At 45.1% G+C, this 18,061-nt stretch overlaps 1 protein-coding gene across 4 annotated transcripts in view; it reads right to left on the bottom strand.

Moving 5' to 3' along the window:
• Positions 1–3,271: 3,271 nt before the first annotated feature.
• Positions 3,272–18,061, bottom strand: part of tdrd5 (tudor domain containing 5) — a 28,973-nt gene continuing 14,183 nt past the window's right edge. For all 4 annotated transcript variants that reach the window (XM_031822465.1, XM_031822467.1, XM_031822466.1 and 1 more), the window contains exons 14-17: positions 13,897–13,992; positions 13,304–13,471; positions 6,255–6,414; positions 3,272–4,215 (exon numbers count right to left, since the gene is read on the bottom strand). In XM_031822465.1, the coding sequence (XP_031678325.1) occupies positions 4,079–4,215; positions 6,255–6,414; positions 13,304–13,471; positions 13,897–13,992 (561 nt within the window). In that variant the 3' untranslated portion in view covers positions 3,272–4,078. The remainder of the gene's footprint in view (positions 4,216–6,254; positions 6,415–13,303; positions 13,472–13,896; positions 13,993–18,061) is intronic.

The following is an 18,061-nucleotide window of genomic DNA, read 5'->3' as shown; positions in this document are numbered from 1 at the left end:
TTAGTGGCACAATCATTTGTTTTTCAACAGGACAATGACCCAAAACACACCTCCAGGCTGTGTAAGAGCTATTTGACCAAGGAGAGTGATAGAGTGCTGCATCAGATGACTTGTCCTCCACAATCACCCGACCTCAACCCAATTGAGATGGTTTGGGATGAGTTGGACCGCAGAGTGAAGGAAAATCAGCCATCTAAAATATGTTTTAATTTGTTTAACACTTTTTTGGTCACTACATGATTCCATGTGTTATTTCATAGTTTTGATGTCTTCACTATTATTCTACAAACGTAGAAAATAGCCCAAATAAAGTAAAACTCTTGAATGAGTAGGTGTCCAAACTTTTGACTGGTACTGTTTGTAAATTAGATATACAGAAATATAATTTTCAATAAATTTGCTAAAATGTATAAAAATATTTTTTCACTTTGTCATAATGGGGCATTGTGTATAATATGGATCCCCATTAGCCTCTTCCTGGGGTAAAGACAAATTAAGTCAGTTGTACAATTTTAAAAACATTACAATACATTCATAACAGATTTCACAACACACTAAGTGTGTGCCCTCAGGCCCCTACTCCACTACCACATATCTACAACACACTAAGTGTGTGCCCTCAGGCTCCTACTCCACTACCACATATCTACAACACACTAAGTGTGTGCGCTCAGGCCCCTACTCCACATCTACAACACACTAAGTGTGTGCCCTCAGGCCCCTACTCCACTACCACATATCTACAACACACTAAGTGTGTGCCCTCAGGCCCCTACTCCACATCTACAACACACTAAGTGTGTGCGCTCAGGCCCCTACTCCACTACCACATATCTACAACACACTGAGTGTGTGCCCTCAGGCCCCTACTCCACTACCACATATCTACAACACACTGAGTGTGTGCCCTCAGGCCCCTACTCCACTACCACATATCTACAACACACTAAGTGTGTGCCCTCAGGCCCCTACTCCACTACCACATATCTACAACACACTAAGTGTGTGCCCTCAGGCCCCTACTCCACTACCACATATCTACAACACACTAAGTGTGTGCCCTCAGGCCCCTACTCCACTACCACATATCTACAACACACTAAGTGTGTGCCCTCAGGCCCCTACTCCACTACCACATATCTACAACACACTAAGTGTGTGCCCTCAGGCCCCTACTCCACTACCACATATCTACAACACACTAAGTGTGTGCCCTCAGGCCCCTACTCCACTACCACATATCTACAACACACTAAGTGTGTGCCCTCAGGCCCCTACTCCACTACCACATATCTACAACACACTGAGTGTGTGCCCTCAGGCCCCTACTCCACTACCACATATCTACAACACACTAAGTGTGTGCCCTCAGGCCCCTACTCCACATCTATAACACACTAAGTGTGTGCCCTCAGGCCCCTACTCCACTACCACATATCTACAACACACTAAGTGTGTGCCCTCAGGCCCCTACTCCATTACCACATATCTACAACACACTAAGTGTGTGCCCTCAGGCCCCTAATCCACTACCACATATCTACAACACACTGAGTGTGTGCCCTCAGGCCCCTACTCCACTACCACATATCTACAACACACTAAGTGTGTGCCCTCAGGCCCCTACTCCACTACCACATATCTACACCACAAAATCCATGTGTTTAGTGCGCATGTTATCGTGTGTATGAGTGTGTCTATGTTTGTGTTGCTTCACAGTCCCTGCTGTTCCAGAAGGTGTATTTTTATCTTTTAAATTATTTTTTTTAAATGTAATTTTACTGCATCAGTTACTTGATGTGGAATATAGTTCCATGTAGTCACAAATTATTTAATGCATTTTGAATTCAGGCTGTAACAAAATGTGGAGTAAGTCAAGGAGTGTGAATACTTTCTGAAAGTACTGTATAGTCTAGGTTCTTTTTAATCAACCTGTGAACAGTCAGATCGAGAAGCCGAGGACAAAGCAGATATAAAATTGTTTCTTAACCAGCAAGATACAGCCCTCCCTTCTTGGAGGTAGACTTGCATTGAAGTTAACACTTAAGAACTGACTAAACTTGTGTCAGCTCACCATCTCAGGCCAGGGACCTAAAATCTCTGCGACCAGTACTAGTCCACAGAGGTTTAAGCCACTGCTATACAATACTATAACTTCTGCTTTCCATTGCTAATTCTAGTTTCTGTGCTGCCCGCCCCCCTTTGAGCTGCAATGAGGCATTACCCTGAAGGCAGCATACGTTCTCCCTGCTATGGCCTTCTAAATGTCCAGGCCTCCTCCAATGCTGCTCAGGCAGGGCTCATTAAGGAACCATTTAATAGGCTAATTGGCAGAGTTCAGTGCACAGGGACCAGTGAGGATCCAAGGACACAACACAGGCGCATCCGGACCCCTGGCTCGCCATGTCACCTGGATCCAAAATGAAGGACGGAGGTCTTGTCGTGTCACTGGCAGCACCTCAATAGAAAACAGCGTCCTGTGTCCTCTGACATTGATCGTTTTGACAGGGGGGGACATTTTTAGATACAGCTGTACACAGGGGTGAGTGGGTGGTGTTTCCTGATGAGGCAGAGTAGTTTAGTCATAGGGAAACAAGTCGTCAACTCAGATCACTCATGGCCTGATGCAGACGATTTATTTTATTTATTGTTTTTCCATCATCATGTCCCAGGATTATTCGTCCTCTCTCCGAGTACACCTCAACACGCTGTAGGCCTGATGTAATGTCTTATTTGAAGTGACGTGCTGCAGAAAAAGCAGAGAGCATGAATAAAAAGAGAGGAGCGAATGAGTAAAAGGATGAATCGGTGGATTGGTGGTTGGGGTGGGAGGGTTAGGTTCCGTCACATGTGATGGATGCACAGGGAGGTGATAGGTGGGGGCAGCAGAGCGAGGGGTGCGGGGCGATGGAGGATGACAGGCTGCTTTCTCCTCTCTTTTCTTAGATGCTGACCACCTCTTCACACTGACCTGGGGTCACTATTCATTTGGCACAAACAGATGAACAAGTTTTGAAATGGTAAACAAAAAAGGCCGATCTTTTGCGACAGGTTTGGGTAGTGCTGTCCACAGTACTTCCTCCGTTTCAAAAGCTTTTCTGTCATTTGTGTGCCACTTGACCCCGACGTGTGGGCGTATCTGATGGGACGAGATTAAGCATTTACATTATCATTCTTACCTTTATTTGACATTCTTGTTCTACTTTGGACATTGTCACTGTACTGTTCCTACTCTGTGTGAACATGAAATCAAATTCAAGATCTCCACGGGTTCACAAGTTTTCAATTTGGTTTATTTTCAAAAAAATAAAATTACATTATTTCTTTCTATTTCGAAACAGTGTCATTTGAAAAGTCCCCTGTCCTCTAAGGAAACGAACCTGCTGAGCAGTTAAACAGGAAACAGGTAGAACAGGAGGAAACTAACCTGGTCATTACAATATGAAACACATAAAACGTATCAAAGCGTACTTAAAGGCAGAAAATAAAACTTAACCGGTAAAAACACAACTCAAAGTTCTACAAAACAAGCTTTCCGATTATTTTCTATTTCGAAGAAGGAGCGATCAACTCTGCACACATTCCTTGTAGTGTTAGAGAGAAAACATGGGAGAAGTCTATGACACGACATCAATATCAAACCAAAAAAAGAGGACTGGCTGTAGGTAGCTAACAGGTAGAGATCATGTCTGACTGTAGGTAGCTAACATTCTAACAGGTAGAGATCATGTCTGACTGTAGGTAGCTAACATTCTAACAGGTAGAGATCATGTCTGACTGTAGGTAGCTAACATTCTAACAGGTAAGGATCATGTCTGACTGTAGGTAGCTAACAGGTAGAGATCATGTCTGACTGTAGGTAGCTAACAGGTAGAGATCATGTCTGACTGTAGGTAGCTAACATTCTAACAGGTAAGGATCATGTCTGACTGTAGGTAGCTAACAGGTAAGGATCATGTCTGACTGTAGGTAGCTAACATTCTAACGATCATGTCTGACTGTAGGTAGCTAACATTCTAACAGGTAAGGATCATGTCTGCACATAGCAGGATGATGCTGGTTTGAAGTGTGTGTGTGTTCAGGCCATTTTGTGAGGGTACCAGTTGAGGAGGTGGAAACCAGTGCCGGTAGCCAGACGGGCGGCCGGGCCCAGGGCAAAGGGCGAGGTGACACGCAGCATGTCCCCCGTCCCAAACAGAGGGAACACGGACATACCTAGACAACACAGGAAACACCTTATGATGTAGACATCTTCCATGGCAGCAGAGTCAGAATCCTAACTTAAGATAAAAACAGCATCTTTACATTAGTCGCCAACAGACATCAATGCATAATTTTCGTTTGTATGACTTTTCCGGTGCCCCCGCACATTGCCTCTGTACCGGTACCCCCTGTATACAGCCTCCACATTGCCTCTGTACCGGTACCCCCTGTATATAGCCTCCACATTGCCTCTGTACCGGTACCCCCTGTATACAGCCTCCACATTGCCTCTGTACCGGTACCCCCTGTATACAGCCTCCACATTGCCTCTGTACCGGTACCCCCTGTATATAGCCTCCACATTGCCTCTGTACCGGTACCCCCTGTATATAGCCTCCACATTGCCTCTGTACCGATACCCCCTGTATATAGCCTCCACATTGCCTCTGTACCGGTACCCCCTGTATATAGCCTCCACATTGCCTCTGTACCGGTACCCCCTGTATATAGCCTCCACATTGACTCTGTACCGGTACCCCCTGTATATAGCCTCCACATTGTCTCTGTACTGGTACCCCCTGTATATAGCCTCCACATTGACTCTGTACCGGTACCCCCTGTATATAGCCTCCACATTGACTCTGTACCCCCTGTATATAGCCTCCACATTGACTCTGTACCGGTACCCCCTGTATATAGCCTCGCTATTGTTATTTTACTGCTGCCCTTTAATTATTTGTTACTCTTATCTTTTTTGTTGTTGTTGGTATTTTTATTAAAACTGTATTGTTGGTTATGGGCTTGTTAGTAAACATTTCACTGTAAGGTTGCTGTTGTATTTGGCGCATGTGACAAATACATTTTGATTTGTATAGCTGCAACACTGCGGCTGAACAACATTAGATGATGTGTAAAGCTCAGTCTGCTTGTTGTATTTCCATGGCCTGTTCAGGTCTTTTGCTCACAGCTGAACCAAAACCACTGCACTGTAACAGTGTATCAATATCAAGGCTTATGCAATTAGGTAACACCATTTGGTCAAATAGCTATGGTAACATATAGGATCCATGTCAGTTTCTCTGTGCAGGGCCATTCACTAGTGGGGAATTTAATTGTGTTTCTCTAGCATCATTAGTGCTCAGGCTAACCCCTGTGTGTGTGTATGTAAAATGTTTTCTGCATCGTGTGTGTGTGTGTGTGTGTGTGTGTGTGTGTAATGGTTTGTTTACTGTGTGTGTGTGTGTGTGTGTGTGTGTAATGGTTTGTTTACGTGTGTGTGTGTGTGTGTGTGTGTGTGTAATGGTTTGTTTACGTGTGTGTGTGTGTGTGTGTAATGGTTTGTTTACGTGTGTGTGTGTGTGTGTGTGTGTGTAATGGTTTGTTTGTGTGTGTGTGTGTGTGTGTGTAATGGTTTGTTTACGTGTGTGTGTGTGTGTGTGTGTAATGGTTTGTTTACGTGTGTGTGTGTGTGTGTGTGTAATGGTTTGTTTACGTGTGTGTGTGTGTGTGTGTGTAATGGTTTGTTTACGTGTGTGTGTGTGTAATGGTTTGTTTACGTGTGTGTGTGTGTGTAATGGTTTGTTTACGTGTGTGTGTGTGTAATGGTTTGTTTACGTGTGTGTGTGTGTGTGTGTGTGTAATGGTTTGTTTACGTGTGTGTGTGTGTGTAATGGTTTGTTTACGTGTGTGTGTGTGTGTGTAATGGTTTGTTTACGTGTGTTTAATGGTTTGTTTACGTGTGTGTGTGTGTGTGTGTAATGGTTTGTTTACGTGTGTGTAATGGTTTGTTTACGTGTGTGTGTGTGTAATGGTTTGTTTACGTGTATGTGTGTGTAATGGTTTGTTTACGTGTGTGTGTGTGTAATGGTTTGTTTACGTGTGTGTGTGTGTAATGGTTTGTTTACGTGTGTGTGTGTGTAATGGTTTGTTTACGTGTGTGTGTGTGTGTAATGGTTTGTTTACGTGTGTGTGTGTGTGTAATGGTTTGTTTACGTGTGTGTGTGTGTGTGTGTGTAATGGTTTGTTTACGTGTGCGTATTTGTTAACCGTACCGTATGGGGCACTCTGGGTCTGCGTCAATCCGGGGGTACGGAGGCTCAGGGTTTTCAGAGTGGAGGGCTGGGGGGGCACAGCAGGTATGAGGGACACCGCCCCTCCATTTACAGAGCATGGCTGCTTCAGCTCACTGGCACTAGGTGAAGGGGGGGGGGGCTGAAACACATGGGGGGCAGAAAGGGTAGTAAGGAGGATCATGCATTGATTGACTGGGACTTCGGAAAGCACCAAATCATAGAAACACAACCGGCTAAAACAAATGCATATTTAGGGCACCAGCAATACATTCACACAGCATTCAGCATTAATAACACGTCATTTAGAAGAATGTGAAAACAAAACCCATCTCAAAGTAGAGCTGGGGGGGAAATACAGGCAGGAGCTGGGGGGAAAATACAGGCAGGAGCTGGGGGGGAAAATACAGGCAGGAGCTGGGGGGGGAAAATACAGGCAGGAGCTGGGGGGGGAAATACAGGCAGGAGCTGGGGGGGGAAATACAGGCAGGAGCTGGGGGGGGAAATACAGGCAGGAGCTGGGGGGGGAAATACAGGCAGGAGCTGGGGGGGGAAATACAGGCAGGAGCTGGGGGGGGAAATACAGGCAGGAGCTGGGGGGGGAAATACAGGCAGGAGCTGGGGGGGGAAATACAGGCAGGAGCTGGGGGGGAATACAGGCAGGAGCTGGGGGGGAATACAGGCAGGAGCTGGGGGGAATACAGGCAGGAGCTGGGGGGAATACAGGCAGGAGCTGGGGGAATACAGGCTAATAGTAATATCACTTTTCTTTAGAGGTTTGGATGATATATATACAGTGCCTTGCGAAAGTATTCGGCCCCCTTGAACTTTGCGACCTTTTGCCACATTTCAGGCTTCAAACATAAAGATATAAAAATGTATTTTTTGTGAAGAATCAACAACAAGTGGGACACAATCATGAAGTGGAATGACATTTATTGGATATTTCAAACTTTTTTAACAAATCAAAAACTGAAAAATTGGGCGTGCAAAATTATTCAGCCCCCTTAAGTTAATACTTTGTAGCGCCACCTTTTGCTGCGATTACAGCTGTAAGTCGCTTGGGGTATGTCTATCAGTTTTGCACATCGAGAGACTGAAATTTTTTCCCATTCCTCCTTGCAAAACAGCTCGAGCTCAGTGAGGTTGGATGGAGAGCATTTGTGAACAGCAGTTTTCAGTTCTTTCCACAGATTCTCGATTGGATTCAGGTCTGGACTTTGACTTGGCCATTCTAACACCTGGATATGTTTATTTTTGAACCATTCCATTGTAGATTTTGCTTTATGTTTTGGATCATTGTCTTGTTGGAAGACAAATCTCCGTCCCAGTCTCAGGTCTTTTGCAGACACCATCAGGTTTTCTTCCAGAATGGTCCTGTATTTGGCTCCATCCATCTTCCCATCAATTTTAACCATCTTCCCTGTCCCTGCTGAAGAAAAGCAGGCCCAAACCATGATGCTGCCACCACCATGTTTGACAGTGGGGATGGTGTGTTCAGGGTGATGCGTGTGTTGCTTTTACGCCAAACATAACGTTTTGCATTGTTGCCAAAAAGTTCAATTTTGGTTTCATCTGACCAGAGCACCTTCTTCCACATGTTTGGTGTGTCTCCCAGGTGGCTTGTGGCAAACTTTAAACGACACTTTTTATGGATATCTTTAAGAAATGGCTTTCTTCTTGCCACTCTTCCATAAAGGCCAGATTTGTGCAATATACGACTGATTGTTGTCCTATGGACAAAGTCTCCCACCTCAGCTGTAGATCTCTGCAGTTCATCCAGAGTGATCATGGGCCTCTTGGCTGCATCTCTGATCAGTCTTCTCCTTGAATGAGCTGAAAGTTTAGAGGGACGGCCAGGTCTTGGTAGATTTGCAGTGGTCTGATACTCCTTCCATTTCAATATTATCGCTTGCACAGTGCTCCTTGGGATGTTTAAAGCTTGGGAAATCTTTTTGTATCCAAATCCGGCTTTAAACTTCTTCACAGCAGTATCTCGGACCTGCCTGGTGTGTTCCTTGTTCTTCATGATGCTCTCTGCGCTTTTAACGGACCTCTGAGACTATCACAGTGCAGGTGCATTTATACGGAGACTTGATTACACACAGGTGGATTGTATTTATCATCATTAGTCATTTAGGTCAATATTGGATCATTCAGAGATCCTCACTAAACTTCTGGAGAGAGTTTGCTGCACTGAAAGTAAAGGGGCTGAATAATTTTGCACGCCCAATTTTTCAGTTTTTGATTTGTTAAAAAGGTTTGAAATATCCAATAAATTTCGTTCCACTTCATGATTGTGTCCCACTTGTTGTTGATTCTTCACAAAAAAATACAGTTTTATATCTTTATGTTTGAAGCCTGAAATGTGGCAAAAGGTCGCAAAGTTCAAGGGGGCCGAATACTTTCGCAAGGCACTGTATATCTCTCATTTCCTGTTTTTCTCTAAACAAATTTAAAAAAGGCCAAGACATAATTCTCAAGTCCTATTTGTGCAAAATAAATGATCACCACAAATAAAAGAGAGTTAGACAGAGTTCTGTCCTACTATCCAGGTCTGTACCCAAACAATTTGAACTTGAACTTAAAAATCCACCTCTCTAAAAACAAGTCTCTCACCGTTGCCGCCTGCTATAGACCACCCTCTGCCCCCAGCTGTGCTCTGGACACCATATGTGAACTGATTGCCCCCCATCTATCTTCAGAGCTCGTGCTGCTAGGCGACCTAAACTGGAACATGCTTAACACCCCAGCCATCCTACAATCTAAACTTGATGCCCTCAATCTCACACAAATTATCAATGAACCTACCAGGTACCTCCCCAAAGCCTTAAACACAGGCACCCTCATAGATATCATCCTAACCAACTTGCCCTCTAAATACACCTCTGCTGTCTTCAACCAAGATCTCAGCGATCACTGCCTCATTGCCTGCATCCGTAATGGGTCAGCGGTCAAACGACCTCCACTCATCACTGTAAAACGCTCCCTGAAACACTTCAGCGAGCAGGCCTTTCTAATCGACCTGGCCGGGGTATCCTGGAAGGATATTGATCTCATCCCGTCAGTAGAGGATGCCTGGATATTTTTTTTAAATGCCTTCCTAACCATCTTAAATAAACATGCCCCATTCAAGAAATGTAGAACCAGTAACAGATATAGCCCTTGGTTCTCCCCAGACCTGACTGCCCTTAACCAACACAAAAACATCCTATGGCGTTCTGCATTAGCATCGAACAGCCCCCGTGATATGCAGCTGTTCAGGGAAGCTAGAAACCATTATACACAGGCAGTTAGAAAAGCCAAGGCTAGCTTCTTCAAGCAGAAATTTGCTTCCTGCAACACTAACTCAAAAAAGTTCTGGGACACTGTAAAGTCCATGGAGAATAAGAACACCTCCTCCCAGCTGCCCACTGCACTGAAGATAGGAAACACTGTCACCACTGATAAATCCACCATAATTGAGAATTTCAATAAGCATTTTTCTACGGCTGGCCATGCTTTCCACCTGGCTACTCCTACCCCGGTCAACAGCACTGCACCCCCAACAGCAACTCGCCCAAGCCTTCCCCATTTCTCCTTCTCCCAAATCCGTTCAGCTGATGTTCTGAAAGAGCTGCAAAATCTGGACCCCTACAAATCAGCCGGGCTAGACAATCTGGACCCTTTCTTTCTAAAAATGATCTGCCGAAATTGTTGCCACCCCTATTACTAGCCTGTTCAACCTCTCTTTCGTGTCGTCTGAGATTCCCAAAGATTGGAAAGCAGCTGCGGTCATCCCCCTCTTCAAAGGGGGGGACACTCTTGACCCAAACTGCTACAGACCTATATCTATCCTACCATGCCTTTCTAAGGTCTTCGAAAGCCAAGTCAACAAACAGATTACTGACCATTTCGAATCTCACCATACCTTCTCTGCTATGCTATCTGGTTTCAGAGCTGGTCATGGGTGCACCTCAGCCACGCTCAAGGTCCTAAACGATATATTAACCGCCATCGATAAGAAACATTACTGTGCAGCCGTATTCAGTGATCTGGCCAAGGCTTTCGACTCTGTCAATCACCACATCCTCATCGGCAGACTCGACAGCCTTATTTCTCAAATGATTGCCTCGCCTGTTTCACCAACTACTTCTCTGATAGAGTTCAGTGTGTCAAATCGGAGGGTCTGCTGTCCGGACCTCTGGCAGTCTCTATGGGGGTGCCACAGGGTTCAATTCTTGTATACAGAGAAGAGAGTCGGTCCATCAGTGAGGTCGCTCTTGCTGCTGGTGAGTCTCTGATCCACCTCTACGCAGACGACACCATTCTGTATACTTCTGGCCCTTCTTTGGACACTGTGTTAACAACCCTCCAGGCAAGCTTCAATGCCATACAACTCTCCTTCCGTGGCCTCCAATTGCTCTTAAATACAAGTAAAACTAAATGCATGCTCTTCAACCGATCGGTACCTGCACCTACCCGCCTGTCCAACATCACTACTCTGGACGGCTCTGACTTGGACAACTACAAATACCTAGGTGTCTGGTTAGACTGTAAACTCTCCTTCCAGACCCATATCAAACATCTCCAATCCAAAGTTAAATCTAGAATTGGCTTCCTATTTTGCAACAAAGCATCCTTCACTCATGCTGCCAAACATACCCTTGTAAAACTGACCATCCTACCGATCCTTGACTTCGGCGATGTCATTTACAAAATAGCCTCCAATACCCTACTCAACAAATTGGATGCAGTCTATCACAGTGCAATCCGTTTTGTCACCAAAGCCCCATATACTACCCACCATTGCGACCTGTACGCTCTCGTTGGCTGGCCCTCGCTTCATACTCGTCGCCAAACCCACTGGCTCCATGTCATCTTCAAGACCCTGCTAGGTAAAGTCCCCCCTTATCTCAGCTCGCTGGTCACCATAGCATCTCCCACCTGTAGCACACGCTCCAGCAGGTATATCTCTCTAGTCACCCCCAAAACCAATTCTTTCTTTGGCGCCTCTCCTTCCAGTTCTCTGCTGCCAATGACTGGAACGAACTACAAAAATCTCTGAAACTGGAAACACTTATCTCCCTCACTAGCTTTAAGCACCAACTGTCAGAGCAGCTCACAGATTACTGCACCTGTACATAGCCCATCTATAATTTAGCCCAAACAACTACCTCTTTCCCAACTGTATTTAATTTATTTATTTTGCTCCCCATTATTTTTATTTCTACCTTGCACATTCTTCCATTGCAAAACTACCATTCCAGTGTTTTACTTGCTATATTGTATTTACTTTGCCACCATGGCCTTTTTTGCCTTTACCTCCCTTCTCACCTCATTTGCTCACATTGTATATCGACTTATTTATACTGTATGTTTGTTTTACTCCATGTGTAACTCTGTGTTGTTGTATCTGTCGAACTGCTTTGCTTTATCTTGGCCAGGTCGCAATTGTAAATGAGAACTTGTTCTCAACTTGCCTACCTGGTTAAATAAAGGTAAAATAAAAGAAATAAAAAATAAATAAAAACACACCCACACGTCTATTCTATTGTTTAGGAATGTTTGACCACTAGCTATTTCAATATGTAATTTATATAATCATTTTGATTGCAAATGTATCAATTTAGTTCATTTGTTGATATAATTAAAACAGCCTGTGTTTATTTGCTATTGGATTGGCAGAATGACACAGCTACTAACACGTTAGCCTACAGCTGGCCTGAACATCACTGTTTTGAATGCACTTTAATTATCCAACATCACACTTACCGATGGCGAGGTTAAGCCTGTGGCCAAAGCACTGCAGGCGGGTCTATATGTTCAAGTGCAATGCTTTTATCATGTTGCTCCTGCTGTCAGTTGTCATGTACACCTGTCGGTCTTCACTCATCTTCCACGACGCCAGAGAGTCATTGAGACCCTGGGCTATTACTTCACCCGTATGATCATCAGGGAAGTAAGACGTCTGGAGGCAGACATTTTGCAATATCCAGGGTTGATTTATGTAGTGGACTGTCAAACTTAGGTATGGCTCTAACATTCTGCTCGACCATAGATCGAACTTCCACCTCAAACTTTTCTTGTCATAAGGGATTACGTTTGAAAAAGTTGCGGGTATGGTAGTTTGTCTTTTAACAGACGTTTTGGGAATTGGGCGACTGGAATCGGCATTGGTAGTCTCATACTTTCCTCCCATTCCACCTTGTGATTCAGTTGCAGGTGATGGAGGAGGTTGGTTGTACTGCTGCTTTTCGTAGCGATTGTCTTTCGACACATTTTGCACAGGACATTCGTTTGCTGAACATCAGACCTCTTAACCCCGAACCACTTCCATATTACTGAAAAAACATTGGATGATTTCATCCTCACGAGAGGCTGAGCTGGCTTCCTCACTTTCCATGTTGGTGGAACTCTTACCACCACTACACCTCTCCGGCGTGGTTACAACTTGTGAAAGGTTGTGATTGGTGGATAACCTCTGTGCACGTGTTGGGCTGACAGAAGAGACAGTGAGATGCTGCATTTGTAAAAAGTTACATTATAACAGAACCTCCATTCCTGCGATACAGGCATTTTCCACATCGCGCTAAAACAATCTTGAAAATATCGAAAACACTCGATATCGCCCGGCCCTCTCTCAAAGTTCTTCATTTGTGTTTTATTTTGTTCCTCATGCAGGAATTTGGCACAAACAGGGCTTTTTATGAGAACATTGGGGAGAGGGATTGTTCTCATTTTCTTCCAATTAACAAACAATTAAATATGCATTGCGGCAGTGCGTCCAGGGAGGATGTGCAGGGGCAGAGGTCTAATGCCTAACAAACACGACAACAGGAGGTCAGACTGCAGACTGCAATTGCTTTCCAATGAAATTAGTTCTTACCAGCTGCTTAGTGGTGTTAGGCAGGTTGCCAGATAACGACGCAAACAACTGGACCTCAGGTAGAATATAATACAGTCTAGTTGGGACTGTTCTTTTCAGTCTGACAACCTAAAACAAAGTATGCATTATTTTCTGAGGCCAAAAGTCTGACCTCTGTCCTTACCATAGCTGTGTCTCCATAGTTACCCAGGTTTGCCTTGGGCTGTACCACCTCTGGGGCAGGGGTGGGGGCAGGGGCATTGGGTGTCCAGCCCTGGTCCCAGTCACTACAGCACAGCAGCAGCGGGTCCTTACTCTGCAGAGCTGCAAACGGGTTGGCATTCAGGCCCCCCTGGAGAAACAAACACACAACCTTAGATCATTCCTTTTGTAATCCCAGTTCCATTCTACATTAGCCTCGTTCCAGGTCTGTTAGAGCAGTCTCATCACGATTGACCATAGGAGTTGGAGAGACAGCACACATATATAGGACCAATCTAATTACACACATTATAATAAGGTCTTATAACGTCACCGTGTTCTAGAACCAAAGATAGCGCGTAAATGAAGATAGTTCACTCAGGCCATTTACATTGATAAAAAAAATGGTCAGTTCCGGTCTACTTAACTGGGTGAGTCTCCAATAGTGATCAATGAGATAGCAGCTGGGTCTGGTCTACTTAGTTCATTGAACCAGGAAAAACAGTGGGGTGTCTCGCTTCCTCTTTTGGCTATGCTAGAATTATGTTCTGATAATTGTGGGGTCAAAGGTCATACCTGAGCTGTAGAGTTGACCTCGATGAACTCCAGTGCTGGGAGGTCAGGCAGAACCTCCTCTTCGTTGGTTTTGTTCCCACCCACGAGGTTAGGGGTCTAAAACACACATCCAATTAAAGAGAATGTTTTGTTTGTTACACCTTTATTTAACTCAGCAAGTCCGTTAAGAACACATTCTTATTTACAATGACGGCCTAGGAACAGTGGGTTAACTGCCTGTCCAGGGGCAGAACAACAGATTTGTACCTTGTCAGCTCTGGGATTTGAACTTGCAACCTTTCGGTTACTAGTCCAACGCTCTAACCACTAGGCTACCTGCCACCCCATTACTTAACAATGCATCCTTCTTCCCTCCCATCCTTGAAGAAGTCACTAATACAACACGATGAGATATATATATATACACACACACAGTACATCAAAAGTGAGTACACCCCTCACATTTTTGTAAATATTTGAGTATATCTTTTCATGTGACAACACTGAAGAAATTACACTTTGCTACAATGTAAAGTAGTGAGTGTACAGCTTGTATAACAATGTAAATTTGCTGTCCCCTCAAAATAACTCAACACAGCCATTAATGTCTAAACTGCTGGCAACAAAAGTGAGTACACCCCTAAGTGAAAATGTCCAAATTGGGCCCAAAGTGTCAATATTTTGTGGCCACCATCATTTTCCAGCACTGCCTTAACCCTCTTGGGCATGGAGTTCACCAGAGCTTCACAGGAGTCCTCTTCCACTCCTCCATGACGACATCAAGGAGCTGGTGGATGTTAGAGACCTTGCACTCCTCCACCTTCCGTTTGAGGATGCCCCACAGATGCTCAATAGGGTTTAGGTCTGGAGACATGCTTGGCCAGTCCATCACCTTTACCCTCAGCTTCTTTAGCAAGGCAGTGGTCGTCTTGGAGGTGTGTTTGGGGTCGTTAGCATGTTGGAATACTGCCCTGCGGTCCAGTCTTCGAAAGGAGGGGATCATGCTCTGCTACAGTATGTCACAGTACATGTTGGCATTCATGGTTCCCTCAATGAACTGTAGCTCCCCAGTGCCGGCAGCACTCATGCAGCCCCAGACCATGACACTCCCACCACCATGCTTGACTGTAGGCAAGACACTTGTCTTTGTACTCCTCACCTGGTTGGTGCCACACACACACACACACACACACCATCTGAACCAAATAAGTTTCTTGGTCTCATCAGACCACAGGACATGGTTCCAGTAATCCATGTCCTTAGTCTGCTTGTTTTCAGCAAACTGTTTGCGGACTTTCTTGTGCATCATCTTTAGAAGAGGCTTCCTTCTGGGACGACAGCCATGCAGACCAATTTGATGCAGTGTACGGCGTATGGTCTGAGCATTGACAGGCTGACCCCCCACCCCTTCAACCTCTGCAGCAATGCTGGCAGCACTCATACGTCTATTTCCCAAAGACAACCTCTGGATATGACGCTGAGCACGTGCACTCAACGGTCGACCATGGCGAGGCCTGTTCTGAGTGGAACCTGTCCAGTTAAACCGCTGTATGGTCTTGGCCACTGTGCTACAGCTCAGTTTCAGGGTCTTGGCAATCTTCTTATAGCCCAGGCCATCTTTATGTAGAGCAACAATTCTTTTTTTCAGATCCTCAGAGAGTTCTTTGCCATGAGGTGCCATGTTGAACTTCCAGTGACCAGTCAGTTTGAGGGAGTGTGAGAGCGATGACACCAAATTTAACACACCTGATCCCCATTCACACCTGAGACCTTGTAACACTAACGAGTCACATGACACCAGGGAGGGAAAATGGCTAATTGGACCCAATTTGGACATTTTCACTTAGGGGTGTACTCACTTTTGTTGCCAGCGGTTTAGACATTAATGGCTGTGTGTTGAGTTATTTTGAGGGGACAGCAAATTTACACTGTTATACAAGCTGTACACTCACTACTTTACATTGTAGCAAAGTGTCATTTCTTTAGTGTTGTCACATGAAAAGATATACTCAAATATTTACAAAAGTGTGAGGGGTGTACTCACTTTTGTGATATATATATATATATATATATATATGACCGATTATGATTTTTCAACACCGATACCGATTATTGGATTTGTTTTTGTAATAATGACAATTACAACAATACTGAATGAACACTTATTTTAACTTAATATAATACATCAATAAAAATCAATTTAGCTTCAAATAAATAATGAGTTACTTGCTCAGAACATATGAAAGTTGGTGGTACCTTTTAACATGAGACTTCAATATTCCAAGGTAAGAGGTTTTAGGTTATAGTTAATATCGTATTTATAGGACTATTTCTCTCTATACCATTTGTATTTCATATACCTTTGGCTATTGTATGTTCTTATAGGCTGCCAGTGTAACAGTATAGCTTCCGTCCCCCTCCTCGCCCCTACCTGGGCTCGAACCAGGAACACATCAACAACAGCCACACTCGAAGCATCGTTACCCATCGATCCACAAAATCAGGCGGCCCTTGCAGAGCAAGGGGAATAACTACTCTAGGTCTCAGAGCGAGTGACGTTTGAAACGCTATTAGCGTGCACCCTGCTAACTAGCTAGCCATTTCACATCAGTTACACCAGCCATTAGGCTGATAAGCTTGTCATAAACAGCGCTGTGCTTGCGAAGAGCTGCTGGCAAAACGCATGAAAGGTCTGTTTGAATGAAAGCTTACGAGCCTGCTGCTGCCTACCATCACTCAGTCAGACTGCTCTATCAAATCATAGACTTAATTATAACATAACACACAGAAATACGAGCCTTGGGTCATTAATATGGTCGAATCCGAAAACGATCATTTCGAAAACGTTTATTATTTCAGTGAAATATGAAACCGTTCGGTATTTTATCTAACGGGTGGCATCCCTAAGTCTAAATATTCATGTTACATTGCACAACCTTCAATGTTATGTCATAATTACGTAAAATTCTGGCAAATTAGTTCGCAATGAGCCAGGCTGCCCAAACTGTTGCATATACCCTGACATGGATTGTGTATGTGTGCCGTAAAGCTGGTGAATGTGCAAGACAAAATATTTAAGTGCCTTTGAACGGGATATGGTAGTAGGTGCCAGGCGCACCGGTTTGTGTCAAGAACTGCAACGCTGCTGGGTTTTTCACACTCAACAGTCCCTCTCCTTGTTCGGGCGGCGTTCGGCGGTCAACATTACCGGCATTTTAGCCATCGCCGATCCATTTTTCATTTGTTTTGTCTTTGTCTTACACACCTGGTTTCAATCCCCCAATTACTTGTTAAATTATTTAACCCTCTGTTCCCCCATGTTTGTTTGTGAGTAATTGTTTATTGTATTGCGGTCCGTATTTGTGGCCATGTATTTATACGACGTGTATTGTGATATATTTGAGTAAAATTGCTTTCATTACTCATATCTGCGGTCCTGCGCCTGACTCATCTCACCAGCTACACACAGACGCATTACAGAATTACTCACCACCGAATGGAGTCAGCAGGACCAGACGACCTCCCTGTGGAGGTAGAGGAGCGCGTCCAGCAGCACGCGACCATATTGCAATGTCTGGGCAACGCCATGGATTGGGTGCTGCAGACGATGGATCGTTGCGAGAGAGGAGGTCGTCCAGCGTCTCCACCAGCCCCACTACAGCAGGCCACACTGTCCACCCCTCCTTCACCCGGTCCCAGTGGGATTCGGCTCGCTCTCCCGAGGGAGTATGATGGGACGGCTGCCGGATGCCAGGGGTTCCTACAGCTGGAGCTCTACCTGGCGACCATCCACCAGGCTCCTCTCAGGCAAAGCCCTGGAGTGGGCCAACACCGTATGGAGTGAAGGAGAAACGGAGTTGGACAATTACACTAAGTTCACCCGCTGCTTCGGGCAGTTTTCGACCACCCGCCTGAGGGTCAAGCGGCGGGTGAACGTCTGTTCCACCTGAAGCAGGGGACGAGGAGCGCACAGGATTTCAGTTGGGACTTCCGGACCCTGGCCACCAGCGCGGGATGGAACGACAGGGCCCTGATCAATCACTACCGGTGCAGTCTGCGCGAGGACGTTCGTCGGCTGTTGGCCAGCCGAGACACCACCCTCATGTTGGACCAGCTGGTGATCTGTCCATCCGGCTGGACAACCTGCTGGCTGCCAGCGGACGTCCGGATCGGGGCCTGTCAGTTC

The sequence above is a fragment of the Oncorhynchus kisutch genome, linkage group LG4, assembly GCF_002021735.2.
Source record: "Oncorhynchus kisutch isolate 150728-3 linkage group LG4, Okis_V2, whole genome shotgun sequence".
In the NCBI taxonomy this organism is placed as follows: Eukaryota; Metazoa; Chordata; class Actinopteri; order Salmoniformes; family Salmonidae; genus Oncorhynchus; species Oncorhynchus kisutch.
Note: the sequence above shows the minus strand (reverse complement) of the source record. Positions and strands in the feature narration are given on the sequence as shown.